Here is a 24,549-nt window from a genome sequence, read left to right on the forward strand (position 1 = left end):
CTGGGTCCTAAATGTGAGGGTGCCGCTGCATGAGCAGGGCACCCCTACAACCTTCAGAGTCCATTTTCCTGGGTTGTAAGTGCAATAGCCATTAAGACATATAGAGTGGCCATGCGTCATTACGGAATGATCCTCTCTAAACTGGCTGTAACAAACCCTGTCATGTTTGGTATCATACCCCCACACCGTAGACAGCATGGGGGTATGATTCCATGCGCTGTAAAGCTCCTTCTATGCACTGTAAAGCTCCTTTGGTAGGGCCCTCAGTGCTCCTGGTACCAGTCTTCCAGAAGTTGAGCCAAGCTCGAGCACGGGAAGGTAGAACAATAGGTATCCTGTCACAGGGAGGTGTGACCACCTCCCAGACAGGTTTTAGTGTATTGGGAGAGGGTGGGGGCACTTGCCAGTGCCACTGAGACTGCTTGAGGGGCACATTTGGTGCCCTCTTTGCACACTCCAGTTCAAACCAGCCCAGGGAGCCATTGGCTCCCACTCTGGCCCGAAACTGGCCAAAGGACATGGGAGTATCCTTCCCACTGCCCAGCCCCTCCTTTGGGAGGGACCCCTGAATGAATCACAACCCTTTCCTGAGGGTACTTAAGGGCTAACCTGAGTGTGGGGTGTCTTTAGATTTGTTGTGGGATTCAATTCCGATTCAACTCTGCATCATCTTCAACTGTCTGGACACTCTGACCGAGTCGGACTGACTGCATCAATCTTCGCTTTGGGAAACGGGACCGCAACCGGGAAGACTCCGACTGCTCCAGGTTTCATCGTCCTGCAAGGTAAATACGCCCCACCACCTTTTAGTCCTGCCCTGATGAGCTGTAGATGGTGGTGGGAAGGGGCCTGCTGCAAAGTGTTGTGGTCTCTTTGGGTTGTCCTGGGAGAACGACTGAGTGGCACACTTTCTTCATTTGGAAGCTCTGCTATACCCTTTGCTCCTGCTGTCTTGGCCTGGGGTAATAAGATGGCCCTTGACTTCCATATTGGTTGAAACCTCAACTGTTGGCATGAGACCTTTTAGAGCCACAAAAACTAGAAGTAGCTTGGACAGATTCAAAAGCACCAAGGGACTTCGGAATATCCATATCAGTTCTGATGTTTGGCAGGGCATTGTCTATGTGCTTCCCAAACAATGCAAGAGAGTCAAAGGTATGTCTAAGATCTTGCCTTGAACGTCTGGGTTGGAGGCTTTACATCTTTGCCCACTTAGGACCACTGCTCCTGTAAGTGGGCAGAAGCCTATGTTGGACAAATCCATTGCTGCCTCTGATTGCTGTGGACCTATTTGCACCCTCTTTACCTATTGCTCTGGTGGCTTCCCTCTTGTCTTAAAGGATGAGGTAGATCAGTGTCAATATTTCATGCCACATCTCACAGTCTTAGTGCCCCAAAATTGCTAGTGCATTCCAACTTTGATTCAGGTTGATGCCATGGAACTAACCTTTCAGCCCAAATCGTCTATCCATCTGATTTCCCTGACCGGTGGTGCTGACAATGGTATGACCTGGTTCTTTGACCTATGTTGAGCCACTGACACAAGGACCAAATCTGGTTGCGAGTGATCTGTAAAAGAGACTAAGGCTAATTCTGGGCATTGTGCTACTTTTGCAAATTTGCTACTACTGCTGTATTCTAGCCAATGTTTTAATCCTTCAAAGTCCATCTGACCAAACAAAGTCTAGTAGCGGAATCAACTTGTGACTGTTCTTTAGAATCAGGGAGAAATCATTGTTGTTCCACCAAAGCCTTTTGTTGTAATCTTACTGTAAGGTAATATTCCTATATTGGTATGTTCCACCACCCCCTCCCTTACTAGCACATGGTATCTATCCCCCATGGGAGTTCATGTTAGAATGTTGGTGTTCTAGTTCAGAAAATGCGAGAGTGGATGGTCAGAATAAAGGTTCTTGGACTTACCTGCTTTGAAGTCTGATTCCTTTTACACTTTTAACACTGGCGACGAGCTGTGAAGGGGGCAGCTGACCATCTCCCCTTTGTGTATTCTCTCCTGGTAATGGACTTTCAGTGAGTACTTTACGCTGGAATTTTTGGAGTCGGCCGTTGGCAGTATTGCGCAAATACAAACAGTACAGGTTCAAGGATCTTTTAATTAAGTATTCCCACTTTCCGGAAGGTCAGAAGAACCTTATGGTGCGTGAGCTCCCAAGTTTGAGTGGAATTTTATCTCCAAGGCTTCAAAATATCTCTTTATCTCCAAGGCTTCTGCTGCATAGATGGGGCCATTGAGGATCGCCACTGGCGAGCATCCTGTGTGGAGTGTCTGTATTGGACGGGAGTGCTTTATAAGGAGAACCGGTTCCGGGTTCTGACTGAATTTCCACTACATCAGTGTCCTTTCGAGTGTGGTGGTGGGTACCGCATTAAAGTTCTCCTTTGTCCTGCCTCGCTAGCTGTCAGAGTGCATATCCTCGAGCCGTGTGGTGGTCTACCGATGTATATGGGTAGCGGTGCAGTGGATTGCTGATCCTTGTGCCTTCATCGGACAGGTCGATCGTTCCCAGTCAGACACCGTCAGCCCCAGTGTTGAGCTTCCTTCTGCCTGTTGTATGCGACGCTGGAGTTGTGCTTCCTGCCGGGTGTAGTCCGGCGCTCCAACCGCTTGTGGGCCGTCATTCTCTTGATTCGCCTCGAGGGGGATTTTCTTCCTGCTTTCGGGCCTGGCACCTCAGCCGCTCGAGGGCCGTTCTTCAAAGAATCTCCTCAGTAAGTGATCTTCTTCCTGCGGCGAGGCCTAGCGCTCCAACTGCTTGGGGGCTGTTTCCTCTCAGGATTCACCACAGCGTCTCCCATCAGCTGGGTCAGTCGAGCATTGTGGCTTCTCAGCTCTGCGGCAAGAATCCTGCCTGGGGGATTTCAGCCTCCTTACAACTTATTGCCTTGGCGGTACATTAATTTGGGACATCAGCCTTCAAGTGAGGTTTACATTTTTGTGTGTGTGTATGTCACGTACTGCTGGTAAATCTTTAACTAGTACGTAACCTGAGGCAGTTCATGTGCCTCCAAACTGGGTTTTCCCCTTTGTGTTGCCTACAGGGAAAGTCTTCCACACATGGTTTCCTCAGATTGATAAGATGTGGGGAGTCCAGATAACTGTCCTTGCTGTAGCCTATGACTTTTAACTTTTCCAATAATCTGTGCCTGTGAATTTGGTGTTCCCCATTGTGAAACATATTTCAGCAGCATTCTTAATCGTTGTACCTTGAGGATTCTTACATTATACATTTTTGTTTTATATAATGGGCACTCCAGGTATTAGCCAACCACCGTCCTTTTTAAATGACTGTGGAGATCCAGAGAGCCACTGGAAAGATTGGACTAAATTATTTGAATCATATCTAATCGCTATGGGGGGTGAGAAATTCTCAGCTTTGTGGAAACAACACATCCTACTGTATAATTTAGGCGTACATGGGCGTAAAGTGTACAAAACCCTACCTGAAGTAGATGATGAGGAGGAGTATGATGTATATGATATTACTCTTATGAAACTAGAGACACACTTTGGAGACAAAGTCAATGTGGTTCTGGAACGCCATAAATTCTTCAGCAGAATGCAGGGGAAGAATTAATCTATTAATAACTATATTGCTGCCTTAAGAGGACTCACTCAGTTATGTGAATTCGGGGATCTAAATGACTCTCTCATACGAGATCAACTAGTTAGATGCACGAACAACAGCAGGGTTCAAGAAAAACTTCTAGCTAAAAATCCCACTCTTAGGGATGCTATTTCGATTGCACAATCTATTGAACATACTGCTAGGTGTGTAAAAGAAATGAAGATTAAGGAAGAAGTGGTGGCCTCAGTACAAGTAGAAGCAAATAACAATTAAGTACTTAAAATGTCTGACAAAGGGAGCAATAAGGATGTGTCAATCGCCAAATCTACCAAGGAGGTGCATAGTTTGAAATGTTTTAGATGTGGCAGTAGCAACCATCTTGCAAACAACCCTTTGTGTACAGCGCGTAGTGTCCTATGTATAAAATGTAATAGGAGAGGGCACCTAGCAAGGGTGTGTAGAGATGGTGGGAGTAATACTGTCAATGTGATCAATACAACTGAAGAACCACAGGCAAAATTCGTCTTCCAATTGAAAGATAGTGATGCATGTTCTAAACCTAATTATCCAAAGTGTGTTGTCCTATTTGATAGTAAACCGTTAGAAGTTTACGCTGATTCATGTTCACCATTCACGTTGATAAATATAAAAGATTTTGAGGAGTCTCTTGGGCGTTGCAAAGAGATGTTAAGTAATCCTGATATTTCACCAGAAGGGTATACTAGAGATCCTATTCCTATGGTTGGCATGATAAGCAGTCACAGACTTTAAAGGGAGATCCACGGTAGGAAATGTGTATATAGTTGAAAGTGGGGCAAATCTTCTAGGGTGGCAACATCAGAGAGAACTAGGGATTATTTTGGATCCCAATGATGAGAATCAAGTCATTCTTGTTGATGTACCCAACAGTAACAAACACCTGCTGAATACATTCCCGAGGCTTTTCACTGATAAATTGGGCAAGTTAAGAGACTTTCAGCATAAAATCAAAGTCAGGCAAGGTGCTAAGCAGGTGGTACACAAAACACGCCCTGTACCTCTTCGCCTTAGAGAAACGCTAAAAATGGAGTTGGATAAGTTGTGTGAAATAGGGGTCATCCAACCCATTGATGCTACAGAATGGCTTGTGCCATTAGTTCTGGTGTCTAAGGGAAATGGACAAGGTATTAGTCTTTTTGTGTGGACCGCCGCTCCTTAAATGAAAACATTTGGGTAGAGAGATTTCCTCTCCCCAATATAAATGAGATGTTAAGCACTATGGGTAAGGCTAGTTTTTTTTCCGGTTATTGATTTATCCATGGCCTATCATCAGGTTGAACTACAGCCTGAGTCAAGACCTTTGATGGCATTCACTTCACCATTTGGGGCCTATGTTTGTAAGAATGCCCTTTGGTCTTGCCTCAGCGGCGTCCATTTTAAAAAAAATAATGCAACATGTCCTTAAGGATGTCAAAAATAACCTCTGTTTCCAGGACGACATACTTATGTATGGGGCGACGGAGGAAGAACATGATGCGACACTCAATACAGTGTGTCACAAACTCTCAGATGCAGGGTTAACAGTTCAACTTGATAAGTGCAAGATTAAAGTCATGTCAGTTGATTATTTGGGGCATACCATCTCCAAGGAAGGTTTAAGGCCCAAGTTCAGCTTAATCCAAGCAGTCAAGGATGCGCCGCATCCAACTAACAAAGAGGAACTTAAATCGTTCCTTGGTTTAGTGGAATATATGTCCAAGTTTGTAAGAAATGTTGCTGACCTGTGCGATGGCTTACGTGAACTCCTCAAGAAGAACACTACATTTGAATGGGAAAAGAGACACAGTGAAATGGTTGAAACGATAAAACATTGCATTTTGGAGTCTCCAGCTCTGGGTCTGTTTGATCCTAGCAGGAAAACTATATTAACGACGGACGCATCAAGTAAAGGGTTAGGAGCAATGCTTTCTCAAAAAGGGGATGGGGAAGAAATTGTCATAGCGCATCAGAACGCAATTACTCAGTTATTGAAAGGGAGGCGTTGGCATGCTTTTGGGCTGTGCACCATTTAAAATATTTCTTGAGGGGAACTAAATTTGTTATACACACAGACCACAAACCATTAACTTTCATGTTTTCATCTAAACATTCTCAGAATATGTCTCCCCGGATATGTAAATGGATGCTGGGTCTAGAGAATTTCTGCTTTAAAGTAGAGTATCTACCGGGTCCAGAAAATGTGATCGCTGACTACTTATCTAGATCACCCCTCCAGGGCAATCATAGCGAGGAAGTGTTAGATGTACCCATCTTTTCAATGCACTTATCCTCTATAACGGATGTTGAATGGGACAAGGGCATGAAGGAAGATAGAGCCATGGAGACTCTAAAAGAATGAATCATTAAAGGATGGCCTGTGAAAATTTCGGGAGTCCCTGACACTATTAGAGATTTTTGGGAGGTGAGACTTGAACTATTTCTCATGTCTGGTCGCATACATCGTGGTGATAAAATCATTCCACCCATGGATTTGAGAAATAAAATAATTGAAATAGCCCATGAAGGACATTTGGGCAGGAGCCTCACTAAAAACAGGGTGCGAAGCTGCTTTTGGTTTCCTAAAATGGATTCCATGATTGAGTTAAAAGGTAAAGAATGTATCAGTTGTGCGAGAAGTGACAAAAGCAAAGTTCTCCACAAAGCTCCTTTGGCTCCTGTCAGTGTGCCAATGATTCCGTGGACCAAGTTGGCTATGGATATCATTGGCCCTATGGAGGTTCTGGGTCCTCAGAAGAGGTTCATGTTCGTTCTTGTTGATTACACCTCCCATTGGGTCAACTTCAAATTTACGTCATCCACCACAACGAACAACCTCATCTCCTTCTTGAAGAACATTTTTGTCTATGAGGGTATCCCTTCAACACTTGTGACAGATGATGGTGTGCAGTTTGTTTCTGAGACAATTAAGGAATTCTTGGAAGAACGTAACATAAGGCATGAAAAGACTGCACTCTATTGTCCAAAAGCTAATGGTTTAGTGGAAAGGGTGAATCGCATGGTGAAGGAACACATTCAGCTATCTATCACAAATGGATTCAATGTTGAAGACTCTCTAAGGGAATTTATATGGGCATATCACACCACTCCTAATGTGCTTACTGGAGTATCCCCTTTTGTGTTTGAGAGGGAGGGAACCTAGTACCAAAATGAATCCTGGATGGTTGGGAGGTGGTAAAAGTGTATCGCCTGATCTAAATCAGAGCAAGGAGAGAGTAGAGTTACATCAACAGAAATAAAAGACTTGGTACGATGTGAAACATGGTGCAAAAAATGTGGAGTTTAAAATTGACACTCCAGTGGTAGTAAAGAAGCCTGTTCATGTGCAACCAGGGTCGAGCAAGTTTGGTGCTCCCCTACGAGTGGACAAAACAGGTAAGAATGTTGTCCGCTTGGAAAACGGACAAACATAGAGTAATGATAGAATTGTGAACATTTCTTGAAATGAATGAATCGAGTAATTTTCCCTACATAGGGAGATGTGTTGTAATCTTACTGTAAGGTAATATTCCTATATTGGTATGTTCCACCACCCCCTCCCTTACTAGCACATGGTATCCCCCATGGGAGTTCATGTTAGAATGTTGGTGTTCTAGTTCAGAAAATGCGAGAGTGGATGGTCAGAATAAAGGTTCTTGGACTTACCTGCTTTGAAGTCTGATTCCTTTTACACTTTTAACACCATTCTTATGGAGATTCAATATTTTAGCTGTCCTTTCCATTAAAGGATGGCAACTGGCTATGTTATCCAGAGGGGAATCTGGCTAACAGGGGATTGGTCTCCTTCCTTGAGTAAGGTATAATAGTCTCATTCTGCATTGCCTTTATAGTCTCTATGTGGGAGCTTGGCCTCTTTTTCTGAGACACCGTGCTGGTTGGAAGCTGACAAATCTTGCTTCCCCATGTCCTTAGGCATTGGCAGGGACTAGCGGCAGGGAATTACACGGGAGGTGTCTCTAGCATTGCAGGAGGTGAAGTGGTGGAGGTAGTATGGGCACTCAAGATGGTGGTGCAGAAGGCATGGATGGAGCAAAAAGCAAGGTAGAAGCTGGTTGCTCGACTGGTTCTTGGTGAACCTTTGAGAAGTTTCCACCATCTTTTGCAATGTCAGCATGAAAACTGTAACTTGTATCAATTCAGGTTCGTTGTAGTAACAACATGGTTCATATGATCGTATCCTCTTATATGGGGGTACTATTCTATATTATGAAAAATGGCTCACAAAAGTAGGCTGTCCTCTCATCAAACTGTCGGATTTCCTAATAAGTAGTTCACAAGTTTACCATTTCCAGACATTTACCATAATTCACATTTTTCAAATAAGTTGGAGGCTGTTTTCAATGGACATTTGACTGCAGGCAGAAGTCACTGACTTTATTGTCCCATGCTGGCATTGGTTCTTGGGCTTGCATTCGTGTCCCAAGGCAGTGCTATGCAAATCTACCATACATCTCATTCATATTTATAACAAGGCAGCCAGCTTTGTGGAGTTGGAAATAGTTTTGGCTTTTTATATACTGGTCTGTTAGCTTACTCGACTTGCTCTTATGACAATGTTTAAGTTGTTCATGGCCTGATTGTGCTATTATAATTGTTCCTTGTTTTTTTCGTGTTTTAGTGATAGCAACAGGTGGAGGTGGAGACTTGATGTCAGATCTCTTCAACAAACTGGCCTTGAGGCGAAAAGGTAGAGGATTCACAGCTAATCCATTTTTCAATGTATACCCAAGTTCTGCAATATGGAAATAAAAGTTTCGTTTCTTCTGTTAAAGGTGGTAGAGCCTCCCCTATTTAAACCGGATGTCTAAGGGTTATTTAAAGTTTAGCAGAGCAAAAGCACAGCCAAGAGCACAGCCAAACTTGCTGTTCCACCACTCTAGTTAGTTGGGGGAAGTGCTGGGTTTCTGACCCCAGAGAATTAGCTGGTAGCCATTGGAAACCTCTGAACTGACAGCCTGTGAACCACTGAGCTATGACGCCAAAATGATGTTTGCTCTGCCCTATAGAGGGCCGGGCGACCATCACTAGATTTCCCTGCCTAGGCGAGGCATGGTGGTGCCGTGGAGGGAAATCACCACCGTTGTGGATTCACAGAAGGTAAGATCCCCGTTGCCTAGAGAAGAGATCAAAATGTAGCAGACGGTTCTCTGCCAAGGGAGTGGTCATCTGACATACTCTAAATCAGTCTTCAGGTTGTCACTATATTGTGGCTCATTGGGATGATGTCACCATTCATGGACAGCTGTTATTATAGTCTGCTGATTACACTCCCAAGTGCTTATTAATTTGCACGATGGAAAATCGAATCAGACCTGAAAAAATTCAACAGGTAAGAAATGCATAGCTATGCTTACAAAGTGGACATCGCTAAACATACCATAACCTAAGCCTTAAATTTTACTTCAGAAAATGCTGTTTCTAGCAAGTTTTGGATCAACATTAGTTTTTCCTCATAGAATCTAGTGCCCATGCATAATTAATATTTAATCGACCTGCACCATTGCAAATTATTCAGTCATCAACCAAGCACAGGGTAAGTTATACTGATCTTTTCTTTCACCTTTTATACCTAGATAAAATTAACAAGTTACTTACCCTCTGTAATGCGCCTTCTGGTGGATTCTCTACCTAACCGCAAATTCCTCACCATAGATTCTCCCCAGGCACCAGACTGTAGCTGGATCATTTTTCAGCATTGCTCCTGCATGCCGGTAGGTGGCATCGCGTGCTCCGTGTCAACCCCATTCTGTCCTGAAAATAACAGCATGTAGTGTATTCCAAGTGCTTGATGTCAGTTTCTATCTCGACACGTCCGTGCTTTCCGAAGTAGAGCCCAGAAACCAATTAACAGTGCCAGTGTGCAGATCTCTAATTTTGGACCTTTTAAGATGGTGAAGAGGCCATCCCGCAGAACGGGGAGGATGGAGGGTGGTGAGGAATCTGCGATAAGAGTAACCACCAGAAAGACTGTTACCAAAGGTACGCAACTTGTTTTTCTGATGGTTAATTCTAACTACAAACTGCTCACCTTTAGAATTGATAGCAAAGCATTACCGTCCCCTGTATTGGGTCTGTGGAGTGATTCAGCCCAAATAGCGGCCTGACAAATATCCAGGATAGGCACTCTGCATGCCAAAGAAGGGGCCCTCAAACCTTCAAGAGGTTGCTTCCTGCCCAGGGTGTAGCAGATCTTAATGCACAGGACTATCCACCAGGACAAAATCCTTTTCTGCACTGCCTTGCCTTACTTTGTAACAGATAACCCCAGAAAGAGCGAATTGTCTACCTTGTAGTCCCTGGTGTGATTGATGTAAAAACTTGGTGCTATTTTGGGGGCCAAACAATGGAGTCTCTCCTCTTTCAAGGAATGAGGTGGTGCAAAGATTATCGGAAGCGTGATGGTCTGTCTGACATGAAAGGGAATCGCAAGCTTTGGTAGAAAGGCTACTCTAGTCTTCAGCACTAGTTGTCTTGAAAGAAAGTGGTGTAGGGGTCAGGAAAGGAGCTTGGAGCTTACTACCCAAATGAGCTGAAGTTATCACAATGGGAAAGACATACTTCAGAGTCAGTAGATGTTGAGGGCAACTGTGCATCAGCTCAAAAGGAATGCACATAAGAAAGGTGAGGACCAAATTGAGATTCCACTATGGCATCACAAAGGATTTTGGAGGAAGCATATCAATTAAACCTTTAAGAAATCGCATACCAACACGTGACTGAATAAGGACTGCAGGTCTGGTAAATGCAAAAAGGCTGATAGGGCAGACAAATAACCTCTAGTAATGTCAACTGTATGTAATTGCTGGGCCAAAGACCAGCCAAACCGCAGTCCAGTGGATAGTTTGGCCTGCCATGCGTCAGTCTTACAGGTGCTGCTCAAGCCACAATCTTGTCAAGCAACCAGTGTAAACCAACTTTGTACAGGAATGCTTGTTCGGAAGGATGACATCCACTTCTGCGGTAGGGAGATCAAATACAGTCAACCGCCGTCGCTCAATCTCCATGTTGGAGGGGTAGATTGCACAGGCCCAGGTGCAAGACCCTGCCGCTGTGAAAAAAGGTTCTCTCGAAGTGGCAGCCTGATGGGAGGGCAGATGCTCTCTTGGTCCAATCCAGAGCCTCTTAATTAGAACTCGCAGCAGACGTTGTGGTGGAAAGACCAACAGTATTCCTGTGTTCCCCTCTAGGCGGAATAAGTCTCTGAGAGAGACTATTCTTTAGAACTCTAGCACAAAAATATTACATGTTCTAGCGGTGGCAAAGAAATCAAGCCAGGGTTTACCCCAATGCTGGAAGAGGCCCTGTGTCATCTCTGGGAGTATGCCATTCGTGATCCGCTCTGCGTCGACGACTGAGTTCATCTGCCATGGAGTTTAAAGGTTCTGCCTAGTGAGACGTATGCAGGAAAATGCTGAGGAGTCAGCTAGTTCCAGAAATGCAGGGCGTATTTGAGCAGGGTCCAGGACCCCACCCCTCTCTGCTTGTTTAAGTACCACGCAGTGGTGGAGTTGTCTATGAGGACTGAAACAAGCTTCCACTTGATGTACAACAGATAGGCTTTCAACAGCTAACGAATGGCCTCCAACAGCAAACGAATGGCCTCCAACAGGATGAAAGGGAGACAGGTCTGCACCGGAGGCCAGAATCCTCTGATCTACCCCTTTTGCAGATGACCTTCCCAACGCAGCAGTGATGTGTCTGTCCCCACCGTCAGCTCTAAGTGGGTAGGGAGAGGTGTCTGTCACTGGTCGAGCAGCCACCACTGCAGTCTCCTATGAAATCTGGATGGAATCTGACCGCTTCCCTTGGTGCTTTGACACTGAGACTTCAAATTCCACATGTTCCATCTACCTTAGTCGACAAGCAAGAGGCCAATAGGCCAAGAATCTCAGAGTAACTCTCACTAAGACCCAGGAAAGAGGCTGAAACATCGGCTCATAGCCAGAATGTTCTGGACCCGCTGAACTGGAAGGAAGGACCAATAACGCACTGTGTCCAGGATGGCTTCAATAAAAGGAAGTCTATGCAAAGAAATCAGCTGTGACTTCAGCACATTGACAGTTCAGCCCAACAATGCCAGGAGGTTTTCTGTCATATGGAGGTGGTCAACTATGGACTGCGGTGATCCTACCTTCTACAATCAGCGTCAAGGTAGAGTAAGACTGGTAAACTGGACCTTTGAAGGATGCTACGTTTGCCACCATCAGCGCCACGAACACTTGAGGGGCACTGGTGAGGTCCAATGGAAGCACAGCAAATTGAAAATGCGTCTGACCACCTTGAACCACAAGTAATACTTATGTGCCTACAGGATGGAAATATAGAAATAGGCATCCTGTAGGTCCAACATTGCCATCCAGTCTCCTGCATCCTGGGCACATGAGCCAGCATGAGCGTCTTCAATCTGTTATTCCGCAGGAAGACATTGAGATGTCGGCAATTTTTGATTTTCAGCACTAGGAAATAGTGGGAATAATTTTCATTTCACGAGGCGAAGACTCTCCCAGTGGCTCCTTTTGCCAAAAGAGCCTGGATGTCCTGTGGGAAAATGTACAAATGCTCCTCTGAAAGCCACTCTGTGAGTGGAAGATGCGGCAGGTCAGAAAGGGATGGCATGACCTAGACCTGTTAAACTATCTGCAGGACCCACCTGTCTGTATTATGGTGTGCCACTCTTGGAGAAAATTACTGACTCAGCCTCCTAAAGACAAAAAAGGATTGAAAGCTGCTGGTGAAGAGGCAGGAAATTTGGGTGGTTTGCTCTGCCTGTGAGCCTGGATGTTGTATGCTGAATGCTTGACCTTAACTTTAAAAGAACAGGGGTGCATGTTGCTGGGCCCTGGTGATGCCTTGAAAGGGGAGTAACTGTTGGGGATGCTGCTCTGTGGATGTGGACAGATCTAGGGAGCACTCTGTAACTCTGATTTCCTTGAAGCACAGGATAAGCCTTCTCTCCACATATAAAAGTGATGCACGATCGTCACCAGAGAAGTCACGGATCCATGTGTGGAACCAGAGCCTCACCCATTGCAGACTGCACTGCCTAAACAGTTGATAGTGTTCAGTCAAGACTCTGACATATGTGTCCATAGCTCTCTGTCTGGGGAGGTGATAGGGAATGAGTTAGAACTAATCCTCCTAGCAGAAGCCTGAGCTACCAGGCTCTTAGGAGCAATGGAGCAGCACCAAGAAAGCAGGTCACCTAGGGAAGGTCTGTGGCATTCTATTACCTTTATGTTTACTGGTGGGCATGAACAAGGTTCAGCCCAGGTACCCATGAGTGTCATTCATGGTTTCGTTGAATATCAGGAAGGGCTCAGATTAGGTCTGTCCAGGCTGTAAAATTACAGCGAGTAAATTGTTTTATTTTTTACCTCAATAAACAGTAACTGTAAGTCCAGGACTTGAGCTACATGTCTGACAACCACAGTAAATGAGTGTCACTTCCTTTAAAGGACATGGGGAGGATCCAGTCCCATGTCAGGGGAAGTGTCCAATCCACTGGCCTCTTGCAGGTCCAGATAGAAAAAGTCATTTCCTATCATATGTCATCATCATCCCCATAGTCACTAAAGGCTGGTTGGCTTTGGTCAGGGTCTGATTCAAAACGTTGCTGGAGAACGCCTCCTAGGCAAAGGTGATGTGTTCTCTGAGTCAGAGTAAACAGTTGTAGAATGCAACCCGATTGGGTTTTGAGTTGAAGAGAACAAGGAGACCGGCGTTCTCCAGCATCAATGTGGCAGGGACCGGTTTAGACTATGGGGTTGGTGTAGAATAGTCTCTGGAGTCGGAGCTGAACCCAAACAGGCTCAGGAGGCACAGATGGCGCCTTGGCCAGATCTGCCAGCAGTAACCTGAATGGAGGCCTGAGCGGATCCTTGGACCCCAAGGCACTGTAGAGTGAGCCGGCTAGGGACCAAAGCTTCAAAACATGGCTTCTTTGAAAGCCTCACTGTTGTGATGCCACCAATGGCCTTGACAATTCAGAGGGTATCGGGAACAGCGTTGGCAGTCTAGAGCCTGGGGATATTCTAAAGCTCAGGGACCTGCAGTTAGAAGTATCTGTCAAGAAATTTCTTGTTAAGAAAAAAAAAGGCATATTCGCAGCAGCTACTTTTATGGGAGGGGTAAGTTACCACCTGAACACATCTCAGAGGAGGTACAATGGAAGATAAAGCCAGGTTGACTTGGTTCTTTTTGCCACTGCTGATATTTGTGCAGTAAAATATGTGCGATACACACTTACATTTGTGTTTTTCTTTTCTTAGGAATCTCTGGGAAAGGACCTGTTGCAGGAGATGGAAGCGGGGATGGCCCCAGTGCTCCGGGTGGGGCTTTCGCACGAATGTCAGATACAATACCCCCTTTACCGCACCCACAGCAATCTGCTGGCGATGAAGACGAGGCTGATTGGGAGTCGTAGAAAACTCATTTGCCATTATTTTGGAACTTGTATCATCTCAAGAGTGTTTCATTGCCTAAATCTCATTACTGATTTCAAATATTCATCATTGTCTATATCTGAAGGATTTCAAGAGAACGTCTAGTAGCCAAAAACAGCCATCGGACGGCGTACATGGCCTGGAACTAGGTTGACCATTTTTTTATCCTGCAGTCCTAACTCCTATCTGCCAATTGCATGTTTTAGTTCCATTGCCTTAACTAGTGACTCGGCATAGAGTGCTAATACCAGTTACTGTTCATTATGTGTTGACAGAAGCAAGTTCTTTGAAATGTGAACATGGTTTAGTAGTGTGCATAAACACTTCTCAGTATGGAGGCTGCCGTGATACTACCATTTAGTCCAGCCATTGTGCCTCTCGGTCACAGCCCAAAGGGCGCGTTCCTGTTTCTTCCCAACAGTGGATGGGTGATACAGTGATATGGGGGTGTTAGATTATCTCGCTACTTCCTAGATAAAGGAAAGGACTTGCCTGTACAAATTAATGAAGTTTGTAGTGTTGTCAACGAGATGTACTGGGCTTATTTTGAGTTGATCGTTGAACTGTATCGCACTTTAATTACATTCCATTTAGGAAAACAAACGATGCCAAGTGGATCTCATTGTAAAATGTGTTTTTAATAAATAACAAGGAACACGTAAAATACACAACAGTTTCCCATAAATCACAGGAGTTCGACGATGCTGTTGGGGTAACACTGCAAGAAGCGGCTCTTTCCAATGGACGCGATTCCATTCATGCATCCTAGACACCGACACCGACTTGCCCAAATTAGCACTGAGTCGCTGCTAACTGTGCCTTTTTTTCTTGAAAAAACTGCAGAGAGAACAAGACTGTTTAAATGCAATGAACATTCTAGAACTGTATAACATTATGCGTGTATCCGATTCTAAGTTAAAGCTTTCCATTTTCAACTGAAATGTTTTAGGGAACGTTACTTTTTTTTGTGGAATTATGTTTTTACTTTAATGAGTCAGATTTTGTAACACAAAATTGTATGTTATCCATCTGAATTTAAATTCAAAATAACTAGTATTTTTTTTAGTTCGAAATTTTAGTCCTCACCACACTTTGCCTCCTATTGCTACCTCCCTTCTCTTTATTTCCGCTTTCCGTCTCTCCCCCAACTTTTTGGGGGCAGTCTCCTTTTCTTGTTCTTTCATGGCCCAACTTTCCCTTACCTCACCCCTTTCTAATAATCTTTTTCGTGGTGTTATAACCCCCACTTCCTACACTCAGTATTCACGATCCCACTTAATAATTTAGACGTTTTCAGTGGATAGCATTCTACAATTAAATGGGTCTGAGAAAGCAAGCTGAATGAACCACAAGTAATCTTGTAAGTTTCAAATATCAGCCTCTCACTGACTACCTGTATCATCGCCCTGAGAGTGTCGCCACGTCTGCAAGAGTCGTCTGTGGGAGTGAAGATGCACTATTGAATAATTGAAACATCTAGCTGACGGTCTAATCTATGTAACTCGAATTAATAAATCTTTGTATGTCTAGTTGGCCTTTCCTAATCCTTCACCCTCCTTAAACTATTACATTAAGTGTAATGTGCTAATATTTCAGCAACTCAATATAAAGTGCCACTGCAGAAATGGCTTGAGATGACAGTAGTGAAAATTATTACTGTTTTATGACAATTTGCCTTTTGTTCTTGCTCCCATCTTATATGGTCACTGCATGGGCTGCTCTTTAACGTTCCGTATCAAACAAGTATTATGTACAGCAATGAGTACCTAGCTGTTAACAGTAATACAATATAATGCATATAGCTGCACAAAGTTACCTACCTTTGGTACTCATGTTTCTGGTGGGTACTCTGCCTGCTGATACCGCACCTCTTCAGTCTCCTTCCGGTGCTAGACTGGAAATGCTGAAATCTCTTCAGCGCCAGGATGTGTCGCAGACCCAGATGGGAACACTACAAAGCTGCAGTGCAAAAACTAACCTGGAACCTTGTTAAGTCCACAATACACCTCAGGACGGGGAGGTGGGCAGTTCAGTGAAGAATCTGCAGGTAGATACATATCCTCCAGAAACATTAGTTAACTTACTCTTCTGATGGATACTTCTACCTGCAGATTGGGTACCAAAGCCATACCCGCAAAATGGTTGTGGGTCTTGTGGAAATATGGATTTTTCTGGTCAGTTATGTCCCCTATCTTGGACCCCAACGGTTCTATGTGCATGTCACAAGTACATGTATGTTCCCTCCAGTTCCAGTTTTGATGACGCAAACACATGTGCGTCCACCGTCAACATGTCCTCTGTCAGATCCGCCATGAATGGGCTGGATATTCGATTCCTAAGTATGAAAGGCCACCGACTTTTTATGGCTAAGTTACTCCATTTTTGCAGTTCAGGCAGAGTAGGCCAGATTCTGTCCTCAAAGCCTTTCCCTGCTCTCTGCCTCTGACAGCATCAGTTTGAGCCCGCATCTGTATCCATGAACTTTGTCCTACTCCCTGTGCGGCTAACGGTGCCTGCCTCGGCCAGTTTTGCCTGCCTGCCAAGAAACCGTATTTCACCTTCGAATTATCTACTTTGCTCCTCAGCCGATGCATTCCTGTCTAGTAGTTTAAGTAAACATTCTTCCAGCTACCGAGCAAAAGGGCCCGGCCTCGCTGTCTTCATGCAAGTAATTCATAGCCCTGTTACCATGGAAAGTTTCTGCCCCTTGCATCTCATATAGACACTTAGACGCTTGTACACGCACTCACAGTCAGTATAGAATAGATTTTGTCCGAGAGCCCTTCCCTTGTGGATAACATAGTTCTTTAAACATAGGATGTTAGATATGATTTGGGATTAGGTTGACTTGACCCCCCAGACTTTTTGTCTCCACATGTAGAGCTAAATGTCAAGTCCCCTTCACCCTCTAGTTGCGCGTCAATCACACGTCATGCTGCTGCGCGCGCATCTCTGCCAAGTATTTCTGCTGACATTGCGAAATCATCTCCAGGTATCCACCCACACATGACAAATTACCCATTATCATCAAGTGGACGCCCACATGGACGCCCACCTTCACGCCTACTTACACGCCCACATGCTCTTATCTCATTCTCTCTTGCTTACGTACAATTGAGAAATGTATATATACTGTACTCTGTGAATAATGTTTTGAGAATATTGAGAATACTTTTCAGCCCCGTCCAGATCCTTTTTTGGTGATGGAGATATTCTCCCTTTGACTCGAGTTATTGGAATAAAGCCCTTTATGAATCTGATACCACAGACTCAGCCTCTTGCTTTATGCATGATCTTATTGATATCTGAAAAATTATGACAGCGTGATATTTTATTTACCACAGAATGGCGCCCGAACAGTTTAATCTCTTTCCCCACACGCCGGAGATGAAGGTCCAGTTTTGCCCCCTTCCATGGCCGTGATGGACTTCAAGCGCGCACGTCGCGGGTTTTCCCGCCAACTCCCTCAGGCCAATGAAGGGGACAGACTGCGACCAGGCATCCATACGAGGCGGTGAGGAACGCAGATTGTCTACCCAGAGCCCACCTGCGAGAGAGCTGTGTCCGAGGTATACAGAGGCCCACCAGGTTTTCGAAGTCCCGATGTCCAGAGGGTCCGATGTCCGCAGTCGTCGAGTCCAGTCCATTCTCCGAGGCCTTCCGTTTCAAGGAGCTACCCGGTGAGTACCATCGCCGGGGAGGCGTGTTGACGCGCACATAGGTTGTGCCGGTCAAGACGGATTTGGGTACACAAATCCGGTCTGCACTGTTTAGCAGTGTATATGTACTGTTTAGCAGTATATCAAGTATTCCGAAGTATCTAGTTATTGTCAAGAATTCTGCTTGGTGATTAGTTATGCAGACTGTCATCATTGTTGGTCATTTTTAAAGGTTAAAATGTTTTATGTTCAATGTTTAATGTGTTAAAATGTCCTGCATATTGTGGTATGAATGATTGTTCATTATTGTGCTTTTTGTATTAAGTGTGTTCAAGACCAGGTGTCAGATCAGTTGTCAATATGCCGCTCTTTTCGAAGTTCAGACAGATTACTACTAGAAAAGGGGTGCTTGAAGAAGCAGTTCCTATTCCTCCTAGGGACACTCCAGGGCACTTTATGTATCACAAGCATGGCTTAGACGCCATATTATTCCTTGATCTATGGGTGGACTACACCAAAGAGTTACCAGAAAGTCAGAGATGGCCCGTAGCTGGGACCTGGGATGCCGAATGTATCATGAAAGTCGAAGAAGAGTTGTGGAAGAGGAAAGCTAGACAGTCACAGACAGACGCTGTTGAATTATGGCGTAAAGAATAGCATAGACGCACAGAGTAAGCGCTCAGAAAAGAAGAGAAAAGTAGGGAGGATTCAGACAAAGCCCGAGAAAACGTGTTAGTTGAGGAAGGTATACGAGTAAAAGCAGGACAAGTAGATGGACAACGAAACACTCTTATGAAAGAGAAAATGTAGACCAGCTTGGAAGGATGCCATTGAGTTTTTGGCGCAAGGCGTCACATAGAAGGTCAGAGTAAGTGTTTCACGAAGCAGAGAGAAGTGGACTGGTGTCTGGAAAAGCCAAGGATGAGATGTTACAGGAGGAATTAGAGCTGGTAAAATGAGCGTAGGCTGACAGAAAAAGAAATACTGACGTTGCTGGTATTTATCCCGTCCTTTCAGAGGACCTAGCAAGAGTGGCCCCAGTAGAAAGACCAGTTATAATACATATATTAATTACATAGTAGCCCAAAGGTTCTTGAGCCACCCACCAAATGAACAGCGCATAGCTGGTGTTTACATGGTCCAACATTTGACTACGTTGTCAATAGGGAATTGAGAGGGGTGCAGCTAGAGAAGGAGCAACTCCTGTGATTTGATGACACCCCTAATGTACAAAGTGTTAACGAAAAATAATTAGTGAAAAGTTTAGCTTGGAAAAAGAATTGTGGGTATTGCGAATTTGCAAATTGTTCATGAATACAGGTTTGTGTTCTTGGTGGTCCAGTGAGCCAATGTGCTGGGTCAAGTCGGTAAGATTATGACCCCCTGAGAGCAAATTGTATATAAAAATAATTTTTCAATTCGGCGAATTATTGCAGTTTTTATGTAATTGAGTAGTCTTTTTGTCTTTGACAGCTTCAGAGTGAGGAGAAGGTGGGGGCCGTGTAGAGCAGAATGTGATACAGAAATCGGAGTCAGATTCTGACCTTGTAGCCAGTGTAGGTGGGGGCCGGTGAGAGGAGCAGAACAGCGGCACTGCTTAGAAGGCTTCTCTGACATCGCATCTGTGTAATGCCTGCAGCTGGAGAGCCTTGGGGCCAGGAGTAGGAAAAACAAAAAAAAGATGGCTGGCAGCCCAGGCTCAGGCCGCGCTGAGGGGCTATTTTTAACTTCTCTGATAAGACAGGGCAGCTGAGAAATGTAAGTCGAGAAAGATTCCCTTGTTCTATTCTGTGCAAAACGAGTGCCCCGAGGAAATGTCTATGGAGAAGATTTGTTTTATTTTTTAGAAAATGCTATATTGCTTCTGGCCAGAAAGTAAAATGTTGCTCTTGTTTGGAATTTTAAGGGCTATGTGCCTATATAAAAACGATTTTCAAATTCAGACATTTTTGAATTGTGGCCACAAGCTGCCACCAGTTGCATTGGATAAATGATCCAGTGGTTACGGGTCTGTGAGGAAAGATGTGAGATGCATCTTCGACTAGGACATAAGGGTACATAGTGTACAAAGATGCATAGCTCATTTTTATAAAAAAAAAAAAAAAAAAAAAGAGACAGGTTCGTGTGTTCGTCATTTTTTGATTATTGTTGCTGATCCTGTGTGTCAGACTTGACGCGGTCATCATTGGGATGACCCACTGCCAGATGGGGTTGTATAGGGCAGGTAAATAAGTTATTGATTATAAGCCTGACAAATTAAGCAGGCCAGAATGTTCGCATCTGAGCTGTAGGTACTGTAATTGCGCATCGCTGCTCATTTATATATGTTAGTGTAATTATCTATGCTTTCTGTGCCTGGTATACTGATGGCTTGGCATATGTATTTTATATATGTTTTGTTTTTGTGTTGTATTGACCAGTCTGTTTAGCGTTTAATACCAAGTTCTCCTGTGCAAGTACAGAGATAGTCGTGACGACGGCGATCTTTACACAGCGCTTGGCTGGAACTTGTTCACAATTACTAAATTTCACAGACGTGATATTACCTTTATCATGCTGTCAAAATAGCGGACAACACGTTATCAGTGTATGTCTAATTGGTATTGGAGATGAATAAAAGAAGGAAAAGTTATGCAAGACTAAAATATGTATCACATGACTGCCTTTCTCTTATAGACAGGCAGCCTCGGTCATATGTTTCCAGATTGGACATTAAGGAACAATTATGATCTGTGCACTTGCATCTTAACTCTTGAAAGGCCTGTTTTAAATAAGGACTGCCACCACAGAGTGACATATGAGGCCCGGTATTTAGGGTAATGAGAAAATATCTGACAGGATTTCCTTTTTAAAGTTTGCTTTAGTAAGCTCATTCTTGTGAGGGGTGGCCCCAAAAGTTGACTTGTTTTTGAATTAGGCTATTTATTGTATAGGTGGAAATTATTGCACAATGACTGATTTCTTTAGCAGATAAATTATTAATTATCAACATTAACAACTGTTCTTAAACTTGGTTTTCCGAATATTTAGGTAATTTAGCATTCCTATTAGGGCCTCCTAGCATTAATGTTGACTTCAGGTTGGTGTAGGTTCATGTAATAGGGACATTTGCATATGAGATGTCATTTGGCCAGCTTATGAGCTAACACTATGAGGTTTGTACATTAATTTGAGGGATTTCTCGCCGTTTCACATACGCTGTGTATCTCCTATAATTTTGCTTACGCCCAGTAGCCACACACAGGGATTAATAGTGTTGACAAGACACAGGGTTTGATAGTGTTTGACAGCAGTGAAATCTGTTTCAGATTTCCTCCTGTCAAAAAGGGGGGGAAGGAGGAGAATATTGGCTTTCTGCTGGCCCCTGAGGAGGTTCGCTTCCCGCTAGCCCCTTAAGAAATTAGCCCCCTTAGAAATTAAGCCGAGGAAATAGGTATGGTGCTTTCCCCTTTTTCTCATGTTTTATTGTGATCTTTCAGGGGAATTAGTTGTGGGCACCGGAACGTATTCAATTGATTTCTGGTTTTTCACAGCCCAAGACACAAAAAGACTAAAGTCCTCAAGAACACACTGTGGCATTTGAAGAATTAAAGAGAGCTTTATGCCAAGCACCAGTTTTAGCAAACCCTGATTACAACAAATCGTTTATGCTTTTTGTGACAGAGCGGGATGGAACAGCACTATCTGTCCTAACACAAGATCATGCAGGAAAACACGAGCCCTGTGCTTATCTTTCTAGTACATTAGACCCAGTAGCACAGGCTTTGCCTGCGTGCCTAAATCAGTTGCAGTAACGGCCTTAGCCATAAGACAAAGTGACTCGATAGTGCTGGGCCACCCTCTGACAGTACAAGTACCACACGCAGTAGAGGTTCTCTTGAACCGGACACAAACACAACACCTGACTGTAGCTAGACTGACGGATTATGAGCCAACGTTATTTCAACCACACATAGAGATCAGACGATGCAACATACTGAATCCTGCTACCCTTTTGCCCTCCAGTACAGAAAGCGTTTCACCACACAACTGTGTTGAAGTAATACATACCGTGACTAAACCAAGACAAGACTTGACAGACGTTGCACTCCCAGACCCCGACCTAACACTATAAGTTGACGGCTCATGCATGAGGACAGGGGCGGGAGAATTGGTGGCAGCATATGCAGTGACTACTGATACTGTAATAATAGAGACTAAAAGAATAGACATATTGTCAGCACAAGCAGCAGAGCTCATCGCCCTGACACAAGCGTGCATAAGAGCTAAGCACCTGAGAGTAAACATTTACACCGATTCTCTGGCGAGAAAGAGGTTTCTTGACCTCTCATGGGGCCAATATACAGCATGGCCCCCTTATTCAAGCCCTACTGGAAGCAATACATTTACCAACAGCCATAGCTATCCTAAAATGTAAAGCACATACTAGAGCCACAGATACCATTTCCCAAGGCAATGATCTGGCAGACCGAACTGCTAAACAGACAGCTCAGACCCCACTAGACATGACAAAGTTACAGGTTCAATAAGTGTCCAAAGCCATGACAGTTAGGGATCCTTCCAAGGATGTACAAGACATACAGACACATGCTACTATGGACGAATTAAAGAAATGGTCGGAACAAGGAGGGGTACTGACTGATCAGGGTTGGATGAATAAGGGCAAATCCACATGGTTTCTTCCTGATACCATGGTACAAGTGATTATAAATACCGCACATAGTCCTGCACACTTAGGAGAGAAAGCAATGATAGATAGCTTACAGAATATATGGTTCAACAAGCACCTGCGTGCAGCAGCGAAACAAAAGGTCAGAACATGTATGATCTGTTGCCAATTCAATCCAGGTAAAGGCATTCCGATGGAACAAGGTGGATTCCATCCACCTGACCACCCTTTTGAAGTGCTCCAAATGGATTATATCCAAATAAACAGATGTAGAGGTTACAAATATGTCCTGGTACTAATGAAGCAGGTGTCCCTTCTGTTAGGGTATACCTGGAAATTCCATTGTGTGCGACATCCTGAAGCAGCAGGCCTTGTAGAAAGACATAATCAGACATTAAAAATTTGCGCAGACAAAGGTATAGACTGGATGGTAGCCCTGCCGGTTGCCCTCTTTTACATGCGAATTGTAGCTCATTCTAGAACAGGCTTATCTCCCTATGAAGTGGTCTTTGGTAGACCACCAAAATATGTGGGCACTACAATGCCTAAAAGATTATTTATGTTGACAGTAACATGCTGACAGATTACCTGGCTTCCTTGATGTCTGCACTACTCTCTTGTTGTTCGCAGGTTGCTGCCGCCTTGCCTGACAACACCCAGGTCAAAGAATACTCCATCGCTCCTGGATGGAAGGCGCCAAAGTCAGTGCTCTGGACCACGGGGACGGCCGTTAAAGTCAAAAGGCGGAAAGGATGATTGCACCTTCACCACTCTTTTACAAAGGAAAAAAAAACTTTGAACTTGGATTTTGGATTTTGAACAACATTTTCTAGAGGAGAATGCCCAGAAGTTTCCACAAAGCTAAATTGTGATCCAAGAAGTCAGAACCCGTTTGATCAATTAAGTCCACTAGGTGGTGAAGCGGTTGAACATGTATTCTGGCTCGCATAAGATCTTGGACAATAACATAAAGCAAAAATAAGAGAGCTAGATAAGAAGCAAATAGATGTATAGTAACTGTAATTTTTCAATCTCTTATGTACATCACGATAATATGTATCAGCTTAATACTACATGCTATTTTTCCTTCTATTGCCTCACTTTTACACTCCTCCACTAATGATACCATAAAGCACACATTTAGTGATCTGCCATCCTATGAGCTATCATATCGACTTGCCTTACGCAACAATACCTTTATTCAGATGCTGCACCATTCACATCAGACTAGCAATGCTACAGACTGCTGGGTCTGTGGCCGACTCCCCCCCTATCAGAACTATAAGGGAGTTTTTGCCCCTTTTTCTCTATCCGTTCACACACAATGGCTCCTGTGGAGCATGGTTTAGTTTGATTAATTCCCTAGATTCGAATTCCGCAGTTTATCAAGACAACTGGGTATGGGGAAACCTGAATTTAGTTTTTGCTTAAAGTCTGCTACCCTAACAAGGAGGGACTTCCCAAAAGAACAGGAACTGATCTAAGAAATGAAGTATATGGATTAGGTAATTTTACACTTAACCTCATGATCCTGAACATTGAATCTGAAGCTACACCAATCTTGCCCGCCATGTCCGTATTCCCAGTAAAAGGGGAATTATGTATAAGAAAGAATGGCTCCATACACATGGGCCATAGTAAATGCACCACTGTAATAAAATTCAGTGATCAAGGCAAGTCTACATTTAGAGCTTCTCGTCATTCCTACTTTATATGTGGCCAGACCGCATATATACGCTTACCTCTAGATTGGGATGGTACCTGTTACATAGCATTCCTCCTACCACCTGTTTTCCTAGCTCCTCCTGATTATCATAGAAATACTCATTTAGTACACAATAGACAGCAGAGAGATCTCCCAATTGTCGATTACACTGAAACAGCATGGGAAAAATACACAGATTTCAATAAAGGTTTCTTTCCCTATATAGGTACAGTTACCAATAGTAAGCTGATACGTAGATTAACCAGAACCCTTGAAGCAGTAGTGAACGAAACTATTTCCGCCTTAGGCAATTTAACAGAAGAGCAGTCTGCTATGCGGATTGTTGTGCTTCAAAATAGTCTTGTCCTTGACGTTATCCTGGCCGATAGGGGCGGAGCTTGTAGGGTCATCAAATCAAGCTGTTGCATTTTTCATACCAGAAAATTCGCCA

The 24,549-nt window shown here is 44.0% G+C and overlaps 2 protein-coding genes across 4 annotated transcripts in view; one reads left to right on the forward strand and one right to left on the reverse strand.

The window, feature by feature from the left end:
* Positions 1 to 15,594, forward strand: part of WASHC1 (WASH complex subunit 1) — a 621,626-nt gene extending 606,032 nt beyond the window's left edge. The window contains exons 10-11 of the mRNA XM_085652301.1: positions 8,242 to 8,310; positions 13,892 to 15,594. Of these exons, the coding sequence (XP_085508427.1) occupies positions 8,242 to 8,310; positions 13,892 to 14,046 (224 nt within the window). The 3' untranslated portion in view covers positions 14,047 to 15,594. The remainder of the gene's footprint in view (positions 1 to 8,241; positions 8,311 to 13,891) is intronic.
* Positions 1 to 24,549, reverse strand: part of DDX11 (DEAD/H-box helicase 11) — a 652,402-nt gene that overhangs the window by 71,354 nt on the left and 556,499 nt on the right. For 2 of the 3 annotated variants that reach the window (XM_085652298.1, XM_085652299.1), the window contains exon 27: positions 14,683 to 14,902. The exons of the other annotated variant lie outside the window; for it this stretch is intronic. In XM_085652298.1, the coding sequence (XP_085508424.1) occupies positions 14,858 to 14,902 (45 nt within the window). In that variant the 3' untranslated portion in view covers positions 14,683 to 14,857. Of the gene's footprint in view, positions 1 to 14,682; positions 14,903 to 24,549 lie in introns of those variants that run through there. 3 annotated transcript variants of the gene reach the window in all.

Source organism: Triturus cristatus, chromosome 4_1 (assembly GCF_964204655.1).
Source record: "Triturus cristatus chromosome 4_1, aTriCri1.1, whole genome shotgun sequence".
NCBI lineage: Eukaryota > Metazoa > Chordata > Amphibia > Caudata > Salamandridae > Triturus > Triturus cristatus.